This window comes from Alligator sinensis, unplaced genomic scaffold, assembly GCF_000455745.1.
Source record: "Alligator sinensis unplaced genomic scaffold, ASM45574v1 scaffold337_1, whole genome shotgun sequence".
Classification (NCBI taxonomy): domain Eukaryota; kingdom Metazoa; phylum Chordata; order Crocodylia; family Alligatoridae; genus Alligator; species Alligator sinensis.
In genome coordinates, this window is record NW_005841927.1 from 2,681,622 (window position 1) to 2,696,498 (window position 14,877).

Here is a 14,877-nt window from a genome sequence, read left to right on the forward strand (position 1 = left end):
AGTTTCTTTAGCCTGACGAAGGGTTTTTGAACCCGAAAGCTTGCTCAATAACTATTCTCCAACCGTTTGGGTTGGTCTAATAAAAGATATCAAATTCACCCAAGGAACCTTGTCTGCCTATGTGCTTAGACCAACACGGCTACAACCCAAACCTCAGCTACATGTGTGTGTATAGATGATATCATTATGTATACTAGGTGTGCACACATTGGGTGAGTCTATACTTTTAACTAGTATGACTAGCACTTCTAACTAATGTGAGCTTCAGCTGTGTATGAGTATATATTAAATACACCACATACGCATGTACACACACCCTTTGGTTATCTATGTACCATATATATAGCACAACAGCTTGTTACAGTGCATGTGTGGATACACACCAATATTGTATATCTACATAGTTTGGCACAAGCTTTTGTGAGCTTCATTATGTGCATAGTGTATATGTAGTGTGTGTACACACGAGCCGAAGCTCCCAAAAGCCGGTGCTATGCAACGTACGTGCAGACGCGGTAGGGGCGAGTGCGCGCGCGTCGCGCACACCTCCCCTGTCCTACACGTGGGTGTGTACAGACGCACGCATGCGCGCGGAGGGGGGGGAGTGCACCTGGAGCGAAGATGGCGGCCACCAAGCGGGTGCTGTACGTGGGTGAGGAGCGGGACCCCGGGGCGGGGCACAGGGCCGTGTGGGATCAGTTGTGAACATTGGAGTGAACATCGGTGCGAGGCCAGAAGGCAGCAGGACTCGTGCCTGCGACGGGCCCTCAAAGAGGCGCTTGGAAATCCGTGTTGTGAGGGGGCTGCTCCCCTTCCCCCCCCCACACACACACACATTTGTGGGCCCTGGGGAGTGGATTCACATTCAAGCGTAAAAACGCAGCTTTTGGCACTGCGAGACGTGAGCGAAAGCAGCGGGTAGGGAATGCTGGCGGGGGGGCCTCCCTTGCCCTTTGCCGCCGGGAAACATTCGTGATTATACACGTCGTGCCGCTAAAGCGCTCGCTCTGCTTTGCAGGCGGCCTGGCCGAGGAGGTGGACGAGAAGGTTCTCCACGCGGCTTTCATTCCCTTCGGAGACATCACCGACATCCAGATACCGCTGGACTACGAAACCGGTGAGTGGGATCCAGCTTTTGGCCCAGCTCGTTTCACGCGGGGTGCTGGGGTCTCCGTCAGGAGTAATATTACGGTGTCTCAGCGGAGCGTCGGATGTCCGTCGCGAGGCGCTCGCTGTGGGGTTCACGGCGTCCCAGGAAGTCTTGGAAGCTCGAGCCTGGGGAGCGAGTTTCCTTACTCCTAAAAGGACAAACAAAGCCCTGTACGATGGTAATACCGGCGCTGAGACCTTTGGAACATCGCACCCCACCATCTTTCTGCTGCATCGGCGTTATTGTCACTTAAAACGGTCTGAATTTGCAGGATGCACGTGCAGGCTTGGGAGCAGGAGGGAAACCTCACAGGCTTGAGGTTTCCAGCAAACTCCACCCATTTCAGAGGTTTCAGAGCAGTACAGGCAACCTCTGCTTAATGCTATCGCTATAATGCTCATTTTAAATTGATATCTGATTTCACTTGGCACTCAGCAATTTTCCACGTGACGCTCGCGGTTGCCATCTGGAGTCATTAAAAACACTTGCGGTCGCTATCTTGGGTCGTCCAAAACTTCCAGTTTTGCTTAACGCTCGGTTTTTCAGGAATCAATTAAGAGCGCCAAGCAGGGGTTGCCTGTATCTGAATCATGAAAACCCACCCTGAGCTTAACACCCTCACACCCCTGCATCCACTCCCTGCCTTTTACTAAAGATTTGCTAGCAGATGTTACTGCTAAAGCTCCTTTGCTGGGCCAAACCTATAAGACTTTCTGAAATGTTTGCATGAACAATTACAACTAGATTACAGCTTCCCAAGTAGATTAACCAAGTGCATTTTTCATGGTTTTTTAAAAAAAATGATGTGCATTCATTTATTTTCTAATTAGCAACCCACAGGGCTTAACAATGCCTCGCATCATTTGTAAGCCAAGTCCTAGACCCTGCACTGAATTTCATCTGCACAGAATTGACTTCATTGAGGCTCTGTATAGCTGCAGATAGCTCTGTGCTGGGGCTTTATTTCAGGATTGCGTTTAAGATTTCCTGTTTGTGGTATTTCCTCCCTGTGGGACAAATAACTGTTAAAATTCATTACTGGAGAATTAATTAGCTGGATATTTTGGCATCATTGGCATCATAATAAAGAGTAGTTTAATGTTCCTGCAGGACAGAAATAATAGAGTCCTTTGATGTTAGTGGAGCTTTGTACCAGCAGGTAAGAAAGAAAGTCTCTGAAACAGAATCTAAACTCTCAGATGGAGGCAGCAGCATAGACATGGATTCCCCTTGGTAGCCCAACTAATGCACCAGACCTTTCCTGCTTTGACTTTCATGGGGGCAAGAGTTTTCCTGGTAATACTGTGAAGGTAACTGCTCATTGTCTCTCCACAGAGAAGCACCGAGGATTTGCTTTCATTGAGTTTGAGCTGGCTGAGGTGAGAAAAGGGCACATTTTAACACAGTTTGAAATCTCTTCTTTCTCCCCTTTTTTTTTTTACCTGATTCTGTGTCAGTTGAATCCAGTGGGAGTTTTATGGTTGAAGTGGAAATAGGATTCTACACTTTATGACTGACTCTTTAGTGTTATTGGCTCTATATGATACTCTGTGGAATTTCTGTTCTGCTTCTCTGGTCCCACTGTTATGAGATCTTCCACAGATTAGGGGGTTATCTCTTGGGTGTTGTGTTGGGGCTGACTGTAGTTTTGCTAAGAGGTTAGACCATGGATTTGAATAGGATGGCTTGGATAGGGCTGATCCTGCTTCAGGCAGAGGACTGGACTAGACGACCTCAGGAGGTCCCTTCCAGCCCATCTTCTCTTTGATTCTCTCTTTATTTTTTTCTGCAGTTTTTCAACCTTCAGACTGGAGTACAGCTTCTTCAGAAGCTTCTCCATGGTTCACATTGTTGGCTTTCCTCCAGGGGTAGTTCAGTCCCTTGTGCTAACAGTGATGTTTTAGGTTAACGGGCCCTATGAACTGCCCTTTCCTCCTGGTCCAATACTCCCTTCCCAAGATCTGCCCCCGACCCCAAATTAGCATGATAAATGACCAGAATCTTATGCAGATTGGAAAAAAACCTGGATTCAGGAAGCTGCACGGCTGCCTGACCTTGTGTCTAAAAACAACTAAGAAGGTCCTAGCCGGATGCAGCAGGAAGCTACAGGGCTAGTGCTGGGGAGAAAGGAAAACCTGTGGGTAAAAAAATTGATCCAAAGGTGGACAGTGGAGTGAAATGAAACCCAAACTTCGGGCCAGGTGCTAAGTACCTTTTCTACAGGGTTAGAGGGACGTGAGGGCTGAATTAGCAGTAAAATATTCTTTCTTGTTTTTGCCTTAGGATGCGGCAGCAGCTATCGACAACATGGTAAGGGCTTTCTTCCTGTCAGATCCTGACTGTTCGGAAAGTCTCATCCATTCCGATAGCCATGCAGCCTGTGCTTCTGCAGTCCTCCAAGTCTGGTAGGACGAGGTAGACTGTCTCAGTGCTGCCCAGCTATTCCTGTTGGTTCCTTACCTAACAAACCCCAACGCCTGTGGCAGCAGCTCGTCCCTTCTAGCCCAATCAAGGGAAACGTGGCTTTGATACCTCCTGCCCCTTTCTCAGGTGGGAGGGATGGTATTCTGATAACTCCCTCAGTTCTGAACTCTCCTGGGCAAGTCCAGAATGAATTCCAGCAAGTTATATTGCTGATGGCCGGTGCTTGGATGAAAAAGGGAATTGCCAGCAAAAGTGGGGGTGGTCACTGCACTGGAGAAGTGCTATAGAATGTGCTCAAGGAAGATGTCTCCTGTGCAGGGCTCAGACTACAGATAGGCCTCCGGCTTGCTGAAGGCACTGCCTGTCGCATCACCATATTGCCTACTCATCTCCTTGAGTTTGTCCATCTGCTATCTCTTCTAGCGCTTCAGTGATAAGCTGTTTGGGGCAGGGACCATCTCTCTGTGGTGTTTGTGTAACCCTGCTCCCTGGGGTCCTGGCCGATGCTAAGAGTGCCTGGGGTATTGATGACGATGGGAAGGGGATTGGGGAGATGCATAGCCCAGTCTTTCCCTGAGGTCTGCAAGGCTCTGAGGGAAGGGAGATTTCTCACCGTTGATTGCTTCACTCTCTGTAGAACGAATCAGAGCTGTTTGGCAGGACGATTCGTGTCAATTTGGCCAAGCCAATGCGGATTAAGGAGGGCTCTTCCAGACCTGGTGAGTTGGTGGATGAGAGATGGGAGTGTCCTCGTGGCTTCCCTGCTGGCTGTTGGGCTGCTTTCCCCATTGCTTTGCTTAGGCCTCTGCCCTCTATCTACTGTCTTTGCCTCTTGTTTCTTGGCCTGGGGATTTGATGGGGAGCTCAGGGGCAGAACTGGCTGCTAGTTCCTCCAAGAAGGAAGCACTTGTGTTATGCCTTCCCAGCTGGCTGCCATCACTGGCGTGCAACATGTGGGCCAAGGCTGTGTGGATCTGAGGTATCTGCCTTAAGGGAAATGCAACAGATGATGCAAAATACTCTGCCCAGGAGGGATTGGGAGGTGGGAGTTGGGTGGATTCTGGAGGTGCCATGATAACTGAGCAAACACATGGGGATGCTGGGCTATTTTGTGGCATGCCTGTCAAAAAGGTTGGCCTCTGCTGTTCAAATCAAACAGACCAGAAGGCTAAAGGAAACAGGGATCCTCTACACAGGCTTACACACAAATCACGAGCACAGAGGGCTTGTTGGGTACCATCCTTTTCCCACAGCTGGGTGGCTAGCTCTAAGTGTCTGAGGTCAGATGGTTTTCTTTCAATGAAACAGGCCTCTAAGCACCCATATCACTTTTGAAAATGGCATTTGGGCTCTTAAGCTCCTGAAGTATTTGGAAAATGTCCCCTGGGCTTGAAGCCTTTTGAGGAAGAAATGGGCAAGCATGTCTTGCCAGATAACGTAGACAGGTAACTGCCGTAGGAGGCTTGACTTGACTGAAAGTCTTGACAGCCCTTCTTGTTGGTGATGATCCCATCCTGCTGCTCTGTCGCAGGCAGGTAGTTCTCTGTCTCACACACTCCTTGCCTTTAGAGCTATGCAGTTGGGGCTCAAACCGCCCACTCTCAAGATACCTTAAAGCTGCCTAGCCCACAGTGAGTTTAGACCTGGTTGCTAGTGTAACAGGTGAATATGAGGCCTAGTGGTTTGGTTTTGTCCCATGTTCTTGCCCCCACAGTTCTGAGCCCCTCTTTTCTCCATTGCAGTCTGGTCGGATGATGACTGGTTGAAGAAATTTTCGGGGAAGACCCTTGAGGAGAATACAGAAGCAGGAGCAGAAGCCCCCAAAGCAGACACACAGGAGGTAAAGACAGACAGACTTGGCCTTCTTGAAGTGGAGAAGGAAGGATAAGCTGGTGGATTGGGGCTTGTTCCTCTTGCATTGGGATGAAATGATGAAAATACTCAGGATGTAGGTGGGCCTTTGCTTCTCAGGTTGGCAGTATGTTAGCTATGTGGGGTGTGCTTACACTGTTATTGAGGGTTGGTCTAAAGCCAGTGCCTGACAACCAACTTCACCTTGAACCTCTATGCTCCATCCTTGGCTTGACCTTGGAAGCTCTGCTGAGTTTCCAGCAATGAAGTGGACCGTGTCCCTGTTTACCACGTAGCCCACCTCTTCGTTCATTGTGTTTGAAATTTACCTGGGCCAGGCAAAGGAGGTCAGCCAGCAGCAATGCCACAGTTCCCTGTTTCTGACTCCTAGCCCTTCTGCACCTTATTCCTTCTCTCTGCTGCCCATAAGTAGAGTCAGGCCTATAAGGAAAGACTTGTAATGCCAGACCCATTCTGGGAAGGGCTCCACTGCTCCTAGGTGTGTTATGCTTAAGAAATAAGAAGCACAAAGCAGATGGCTTTGCTGTGGGCCTCATGTGGCTTGAGCTGGTTGAAGGCTTAACCCCCGAGGCCAAGCCAGGATATCAGTGCAGACATACCCATGGAACTAGCTAGTGCTTATTTTAGCAGCCCCTGAGACTCCTGAAATACCTTTGAAAAATGGGGTTTTATTGCCTCTGTACCATCTAGATTGAATGACCTTTTGGTGTGTTCAGAAGAAAAGTGCCCCTGCCCTTCACTGTGGGTGAGGGAATTGTTATAGCCTGTCTTCTTGATCAAATCCCATTATGAGATGTCCCATCAATGGCTGAGGATGCTGGGTTTGGGTGTCTCTGTAGGGAGGGTACGTGGGAATATCACTTCGATTTTTTTTTTTTTTTTTTCCCCCCCAAGGGCGAACCAGCAGCCAAGAAGTCCAGGACCAACCCTCAGGTTTACATGGACATCAAGATTGGAAACAAGTCTGCGGGGAGAATCCAGATTCTCCTGCGCTCAGACATTGTTCCCATGACAGCAGGTGAGAAAAGGTCCCATTGTCTCTCGCTTTGCCTCTTGCTCCATTGCTCTTGTTTTGAATTTGGATTTTGTTCCCTCTCTCCTCTCTGCTGCAGAGAATTTCCGCTGCTTATGCACCCACGAGAAAGGCTTCGGCTTCAAAGGGAGCAGCTTCCACCGCATCATCCCACAGTTCATGTGTCAGGCTGGAGATTTCACTAACCACAACGGCACTGGGGGCAAATCGATCTATGGGAAGAAATTTGATGATGAAAACTTTATCCTGAAGCACACAGGACCAGGTAGGGCAGGGTTCCAGGGGTATGACTGTGGGGTACCCTGCCAGTGACAACTCCAGCCAAGGTGGTATGGGGTGGATTGGTAGGCTTTAGGGATCTATGCAAGGGATTTCTAAGAGTCTGCTAAGTGCAAGCTTGTGTGAAGAGGAAACTGAACACAAAACCCCTGCGTGGCAGCCTTCTTCTGAGCATCACATGGGGACAAAGAAGGCAGGAGAAGTTATGGCTTTAGTGCCTCATGGAGCGTGACTGAATTTATTGCTACTGAACTGTGTAAGATAATCAGCCCTGGAGAGCAGTGCTCTTGCCTTATCCACAGATCACACCTTTCCCCCATGTCGTACCACCAGCAGGCTGCAGGCTTGAGCTGGAGAAACCATCCGGTGAGAAGTGGATTTAGTTTCTATCTAGCCCCGTTTGTGGCTGAGGGGATCAGCAAAGTGGGAAGCTGAGTGTTTGTTTTTTGCAGTGTGGACAGTTTCACTTTATGCAGTGACTTGGGTATAATATAGGTCGGGTCACTGATGTATTTTACCCAGGCCACCGAACAGCTCTGTAGGACTTGATGACAACATTTGGTCGCTGCTGGGTGTTGAGGAGGGGCAGTGTGTCATGGCCTTTTGAGACAGGCAGGGAAGTGGAGAACCATCCTCTGTTATGATCTGAATCCTGCTAGCAGCTTCTCTCCTTTAGTTCTTGTGGCTCCACTGTGAAGAGGGAGCTGTTGATGGAGGGTTGGTGTGAAGCAGCTGGTGTTCAGCTGTCGTGATGTCTTTGGCAGTGTGTGGGAGTAGATTTGTAGTGAGTGGGGCACTGATTGCTTGCTCTTGCTGTAGGTTTTTTGGCATCAGGGCAGCTTTCTTTTTACCATTTGTATTACTAAGAGCCCTTCTCCAGGAGTTGACAAACTTATAATGCCACCCAGCTCTTGTATTGCATTTCCCATCAACAGAACTGGAAGTGTTTTGCACGGGGCCTCGGCACCATCATCCCCATTGTACAGACTAGGAAACTGAGGCCCATGGAGGGAAAGTTCCTTTCCCATGGTCACCCTTTAGGATGGTGACAGGTTCTGAGTCTGGGACTAGTAGCCTTTCTCTGAGGCAGTACTATCAGTCAAGAAAGGACAGTCTCCAGGGAGATTGTGAGCTAAGTCTTGAGAGATGACAGATGGGCAGGAGATGGCAAGGAAACAGGCATATATGATGACTGTGATGGGCAGCACGGCGACAGCCCAGGGGTTGTCACATCCTGTTGGCACTATGGCAAGGGAGAGCTTGGAAGAGGCTTGTGAGGGAGCCCTGCCTCTGTCTCTAGAGAGCTCTTCCTATGGATAAGAGGCTGCACTGAAGAAAGCGTGAGGGCACTTGTCGGACACAAACACATGGGTGTTGAAGGCTGGCACTCCACAGGCTGACTGAGGGCAGGTTGCTGGTGTGAGGATGTGTCGCAAAGAGCCTCAGAATGAAGACAAGCAGCACAAGCTGGATGCAGTAGAGCAGGTGGAGCTGGTCGAGGGTACAGAGAGAGATGCAGTCAAAGCCATGGGCTAGGAGGATGGTCTCTGCAACAGCCTTCTGGATGGGTGTGAGCAGGACCAGAGGCTGGCAGAGAAACAGTTGCAGTGATCAAGACCTGCTATGGTGAGAGTCTGGAGGCAAGTAAAAGGCAGGGCTTAGACATGGCCTCAGTGTGATGATCCAGAAGGCACTTGAAGAGGATACCAGGTTATGGGCCTCAGGGGCAAGATGGCAGGGGTGTCCACAGTGAGTGAACCTGAGGGCAGGTGACTTGCTGAGTCCAGCACCGTGGATCCTGGCCATGACTAGGCTCCTTGCCAGGCCTCAGCAGAAATGATACATTGTCCTGTATTGTCCCCAGGGTTGCTCTCAATGGCCAACTCCGGTCCTAACACCAATGGCTCCCAGTTCTTCATCACTTGTGAGAAGACAGACTGGCTGGACGGGAAGCACGTGGTGTTTGGAGAGGTGACGGAGGGGGCGGACGTGGTGCGGCAGATTGAGGTAGGAAGTGGCAAGGCCTCCCTAGGGTGCTCCTCGGGGCTGGCCGAGAGCTCGGTCCTCACCTCTGCTTCTCTTCCCTTTTGTCTTTGTTCAAGGCACAAGGCAACAAAGATGGGAAACCCAAGGAGAAAGTGATCATCTCTGACTGTGGGGAGTACGTGTGAGCCCCTGGCATGCTGTGGGGAGCTTGGCTAGAGTGACCCAGGGGTGATAAAGCCTGGAGACTGTTCTAGATGGAGGAGGAGGACTTCAGGAGATGGCCAAGGAGAAAAAGCTCTGTGCTTTCAAGGCCCAGCTGCTGTCCTGTTGCTTCAGAAGCTGTTGTGTGAACTTTGGACGATCATTCTGGTCAGGGCACCATGCAGAGAACACGACCGTGGGTACCTTGCTACAGGGACCGGGGAACGCTGCTTCTAAAGACGTTGGCAAGTTGTGCTTCTGCTCCAGCATCTGGAGTATCCCTGCCCCCACAGAGATCTTTTGTATAGCATTTCAATGTGACTAAATCTTTTCTAAATCTTTGCTTTTCTTTGAAGCTTGGCTGTTCTCATTCAAACTGCCTTTGGTGAGGCCTAGAGGTCAACCAAGTCAGAGACCTGTTGCCAGATGGTGGTGCCTGCCCCCAGTAGCTTATAGTCTGCTGAGGCTGCTGCTGGGGGAGAGGTGTGAAGCAGCAGGAGTTGGTCCTCAGGGCTTGTTAAGTGCCTTTGACTGCTCAGCCAGTTGCTCTGGGCCTGTTTACACTGGTAGCCAGTAGCTTCCCCAGTATGTGCAGAACCTCATGTTGGCCTCTACATGGTCATGGCAGAATTTAACAAGTGAATCTTGAGTCATGAGTTTTAATGCATCAGCTTCTGGCCAAAGGTCCCAAGCTCCTTCTTAAAAGTGAACACGATTGTTTCTTATCTGCAGTGTGTTAAGCTCTGTGGGGGTGGGAGTTCTGCATTACATTCATGCAGCTGCCTCTCTTGTTCCCACCAAAGCCCCGGTTGTCACAGCACTCGGATTCCAGAAATACAAGGCCTCAACAACGCCTGCACCCTTCATTCTTTGGCCTGAGGTGAGAGGAGGATTCCTCGCATACGAGGCAGCTTGTGGGCAAGGGGGTCCATTTCCCAGGGTGGCAGCACAGGAGAAGACTTGTCTCTTGTGACTCCTCTCATGCATGTCTGGATTGGATGGTGATGGTGATGGTGAGAGCGCCCTACCCCTTACCTCCTGGGAAGCCCTTCCCAGCTGTGGGCAGATGTCTCTCCTTCCCTTCTTCAAGTCCCATACAAACCATGCTACTTTCAGGAGGCCTGTAGCTGCTGGTCCCCTGCACTGTGAATTAGGAAACAAACCCAAACCAACAGCACTGCATCCCGATTTGGCCACTCTGCCTTCTTTAACAGCCTGCCCTGCAATCAGACGTTACCAGTTGTAAACTCTGGACCAGGGAGGAGTTTTGCCACCTTCCCTGCTTGCAGCTGCATGTACGATGCAGGGACCCTGTTTGCATTGCTCTCTAAACCCCAATATACATTTATCGGCCTGTATAAAGAGTTGCATATTTTCTGCCAGAGAAAAGCACTGACAAAGGCTAGAACAGCCGGGTTCTAGTCCCACCAGTGGCCTGCTGGGGGACCTTGCACAGGTCACATCACTCTCTTCTATGTGTCTTGGCTTCCCTGTTTGTAAAACCAGAATAAGAATTTGAAAGCACTTCATCAAGGAGACGGAAGTGCTGGATAGGACTGATTATTACCCTAGTGCACAGCCATTTAGGAAGGACCATCCTGTACCCTGAGATCCATCCAAGTGATCTGTCTGGTATTTGAACTCCTAGATCCTTTGGGATTAACATCATGCACACTGATGGCAAATGGGAACAGCAGCATAATTTGGTACTTACAGTGATTGCAAATTACTTGTGTATTGAAAGGCACCTGGATACTATTTCCCTGTCACTGGTGTCGTCTGTGTAGTCCGTGCCTCGTGGCTTTGAGGAAAGGCTCTCTCACAAATGAGTCTGGGTGTTGTTTTCTGAAAACGATCATAGTTCAGGAATAACTGGGGAAGTATATTTCTAGATGAGACCTCGTGGCCAAACATAAGTAGTCTTCTGCCTGTTGAAGGTCCCTCCCAGAAAGGTCAGGAAGTACTACCGGGTATCTTTTGAGTCTAAGCACAAGTGTTCTGAATGACCATGATATTCCTCTTGGCAGCCTCATGGTATTTGATTGATTGATTGGTTACCTGTTCATTTACATTGACATTACAGGCTATGATAGTGGTTTTCGCTCGCGAGACGGGCGGAAGGAACATTCAACATACTGTTTGGATCCAGTACAGAATTGAGAGGTGCAAAAGGTATAATGGTGAGGAAAGATAAACTACTAGGGGATTAGTGTTATCCATCCAAACTGCTGTCCAAACACTTGTGGGGCCATGACTGGAGAACTCCAGTAGCAGGGTTTCCAGGAGATCCAGGCTGGAGCCCTACTATAGAAAGAACAGCTTTACCTCCCCCTCACAAAGCACAGCCGTCTTGACAACTTCAAAGTCACAGAAAATGGCTTCATTGGGTATAGCATTTCCTGATGGAAAACTAGTTCAACTAGAAATTTTGGACCAGTAATACCTGCCGCCTGGACACGCGGGGAGCTAAGGTTCATAGTGATGAACTCTCCTTGCTCAAATATCGACGCCAAAATGTGCGCGTAGTTTTTCTTCTGGTTTGACTCTTGAAGACTGCAGTGTCCTGATTCCATCAGCAGAGAGCACTAAGTCCCTGTTCCTTCCACTGCTGTATTCCTCAGCCCTGCAAAATACTTCTCAAAAGCTCTTTTGGGTCTTATTGGAAGCCAGCAAGTAGTTAGGTGTAGCTCAATCAACTTTCTCCGCTCTCAATAAACACAGAGTAACTGTTCACATCTGTAAGTGGGGGAGGAAGGCTAAGCAGTGTCAGGAAATGAATAAGCTAGTTAGTTGGCTGATAAAAAAATATATATATCAGGAAGCTGAAGGGGGAAAAATAGGGTTTAACATCAAATGTTTAGATTATAAACACGAATGTTAAAATGTAAGTAATGACTGTTAATGCTTGTTTGGTTATGTGGCATGGATAACTCTGAGCGTACCTCATCAAGACAGCTTGGTTGCTGTGATGAGATTGAACTGAGCTGCAGAGAATTTATGCTGCCCGCAAAACCCCTTGTAGAAGGGGGGGAGAATGGAGCCTCTGAGCAGTGTTTTGAAGAAAGACTTAAGTACTTGCAGTGGTCTGTTTGGGAGGGAGTTTGAGGGGAAGTACTTGCAGCTTTACTTTTAAGTTGCTTTGCTTTGTTTTGCTTTATCACAGTTGGGTTTTCAGGGGTGCACAGTGAGTTCCTGATGGAGAGGTGCTTAATATCTCCATTCTGTGCTGGTGCCCCCAGTCCTCCAGAAACCAGATTTGTGCAGATGAACATTGGGTTCATTTTATTTGCCTTCTGACTTCCTTGGATAATGTTTTCTGAAGCTTTTTATCATTTATGTCCAGTTTTCAAAAGGCCTTGGGGTGTCTAAATGACTTCACTTAGAACCATTTTACCCTGAAACACCACAAGACAAAAAAACACCACCACCACCAGGGCATCCCATAGGAAGACTAGGTCCAACGGTCACAAATGCTTGGAAGATGATTTTAGGCTGGACATAAGGAAAAACTTCTTTACTGTCTGAGTCCCCAGGGCCTGGAATAGACTCCCCAAAGAGGTGGTGCAGGCACCAACTCTGGATTCCTTTAAGAAACACTTGGATGCCTATCCTGCTGGGATCACTTGACCCCAGCTGACTAACTGCCCTTTGGGCTGGACCCGATGATCTTGCGAGGACCCTTCCAGCCCTAATGTCTATGAATCTATGAAAATGAACTCCAGGTTTTGGGGGAGGTTTTTTGATTCTCAAGTCTGTCAAAGTCCTGTTTTTTCAAAGCAGTGTAAGTGGTGGAGGCACATCAGAAAACTTAACCATGTTTCCTTAGCTTTCACGTTGTCAGGATCTTCCATCACATCTGAAACCTGGCACTTTTATGAAACAAAAGCTCAAATCGCTTATAAAAGTGACAGGCTTTTAAGAGTGGGGCCTTAAAGGAGAACATCAAATGTCACGAACCTAGCATAAAAACCTTGAGAACTGGTTACACGGTGACTTAATTTTTGTCTTCAGAGCAAGTCGGGGCTTTTAAGCATCTCTATTAGGCCCTCTTGAAAGGTAGAAGAATGCGGCTTTGTGTTGGCGAGGGAGGATGAACAAAAGCATCTTCATAGCTGGGAGAGCAGCTGCGATAAGCTGGATGTGAACTAGGATTGGCACCCATGCGGTGTTAGCTTGCCTTCAGTCAGCTTCGTGAGAGGACCAGGCTAGAATTGACACCACCCTGTCTTCCAGTCTCCTACTTCTCCAGTCAAGGTGGAAGTGATTTGACAGAGTGTTCAGGTTTTTCTTCAGGGGGTTTATTTTGGTTGTCTGAATGTCTGAGCCCTGGGGTGAGAGTCTGTGCTTCTCCTCTAAGAGGTGCCACACTGTACTGTCATCCTGAAGGAGGCCGGAGCTGAGGAGCTTCCTGCTATCCCTGCCTCCTGGGCTGCTCTGGAAATGTGGGGGTCCTGATATAATTGACTCTGCTCCAATGACCAGTCTGTCTGGGGTCCTCCAGGGCTTGCCCAAGGGTCCTGAGAAGACATGCTCCTATAGCCACCTCCTGCAGGGTCTGTCCCAGAACAATACCTCCACAGTTGAAACCACGGCGTGGATGACTGGCAAGGGCAGCAGCAAGCATCTTGTTGCAGCCTCCAAGGGTTTGAGCCGTGCTCTAGGCTTGTACAGAAAGCTACTGCTTTTCAACCCAGCTGTCCATGGCTCAGGCTGGGTAGTCAAAGGTGGTCAGATGTGGTGCTAGCCACGTGTCCCCTCTGTCTGGCACTGGCTATGCAGACTTCGTGCACCTTAGCCACAGGAGCCCAGTGCTGTTCGGCTCAGGTGACCTTGATCTGTGACCTTCACCCATCACATAAGAGCTGGAACTTGGGGGCAGCATCTAGGCCTTGGGGTCATCTTGCTCACGCAGCAAACAAATTCCACAAAGCCCTCAACCTCCACAAGTTTAAATCCTCATTGAGACAGGTCTAAAGCAGCCTTTGACCTGGACTTCCCTATACATGTATTAGTCTTGTGTGCCACCCTAAAATAACTGGCAGAGTCTTGCCAGTGGAGGGAATCTCTTGCCCAGGATGCTGCCTGCTTCTGTCTCACTTGTCTTATTAGCAGGCTGAAGTTTTTAAAAGCCGATTGCATGGTGGGTGACAAGGTTGTTAGGTACTGACAAACCTCTGATGGTTTTTTTAAAAAGAAGCATTTGGCTGGGAAGAGACCTCAGTGTGTTGGCGAATCTTGCATCCGAGGAGAAATGGCTACAGACTGGGGAAGGACTTGTGGGAGCAAGCTGGCTAATGCTTCCTTGTCTGGGGTCTTGTTTGTGAAGGGCTGGCATCTATTCCAATGCCTTTTCCCTGGATTGTGACAGCTGCTTAGTGAAGACATGCAGAGCTTTGTCCTCGGTATCACCCTCTGAGACCCTTTACAATGTGTGATCAGAACAAAGTAATGATCATTGGGGCTCCTCCATCATTGTTAAGACTGTTCTGCGCACACAAGTTGTCCTGGAGTAGTTCTAGTAGTACAGTTATAGTCCTACAACACTCACTAGGACAGAGGCAGCTGTGGTAATGTCACTCAACATATAGGAGGGAAAATAAGCTGTACCAGTATCAAAGAAGGTGCCTTTGTACCAGTGAGAGGCTGTGGCTGTGAAGGGGTCATACCTACAGCTGTGACTAATGGATTGCTTTCACTGATAAGTCTTGGAAATTATCATTGATACTGAATTATACTGAATTGATGAATTTTTCAAAATTTAGTTTGATCTGCCAAAAAGATTGATAAATATATCACCATTGCTAGAAATCATCACTGGTTAAAAATCTTCCTCCACTCCCAAACTTAGACCCTCTAACCAAATGAATTATCTTGGTGCAAAAGCTGTGCTTAGACAAGGCCGCAGGGGTCGGACTTGCCTGGAAATGCCTGT

The 14,877-nt window shown here is 48.7% G+C and overlaps 1 protein-coding gene across 5 annotated transcripts; it reads left to right on the top strand.

The window, feature by feature from the left end:
- The first annotated feature begins 459 nt into the window (after positions 1-459).
- PPIE (peptidylprolyl isomerase E) lies at positions 460-9,296 on the top strand. 5 transcript variants are annotated; one of them, XM_025198742.1, is made up of 10 exons: positions 460-644; positions 1,019-1,117; positions 2,486-2,529; positions 3,434-3,460; positions 4,212-4,293; positions 5,317-5,414; positions 6,341-6,464; positions 6,559-6,744; positions 8,623-8,765; positions 8,861-9,296. In XM_025198742.1, exons 1-10 carry the CDS (start codon positions 494-496, stop codon positions 8,927-8,929), a joined length of 1,023 nt encoding a protein of 340 aa, XP_025054527.1. In that variant the 5' UTR covers positions 460-493; the 3' UTR covers positions 8,930-9,296. The 5 variants fall into 5 exon arrangements, with proteins under 5 accessions (XP_025054527.1, XP_006019368.1, XP_025054528.1 ...); XM_006019306.3 differs by having other exon boundaries at positions 603-652; XM_025198743.1 differs by lacking the exon at positions 460-644 and adding an exon at positions 678-918.
- Positions 9,297-14,877: the final 5,581 nt, after the last annotated feature.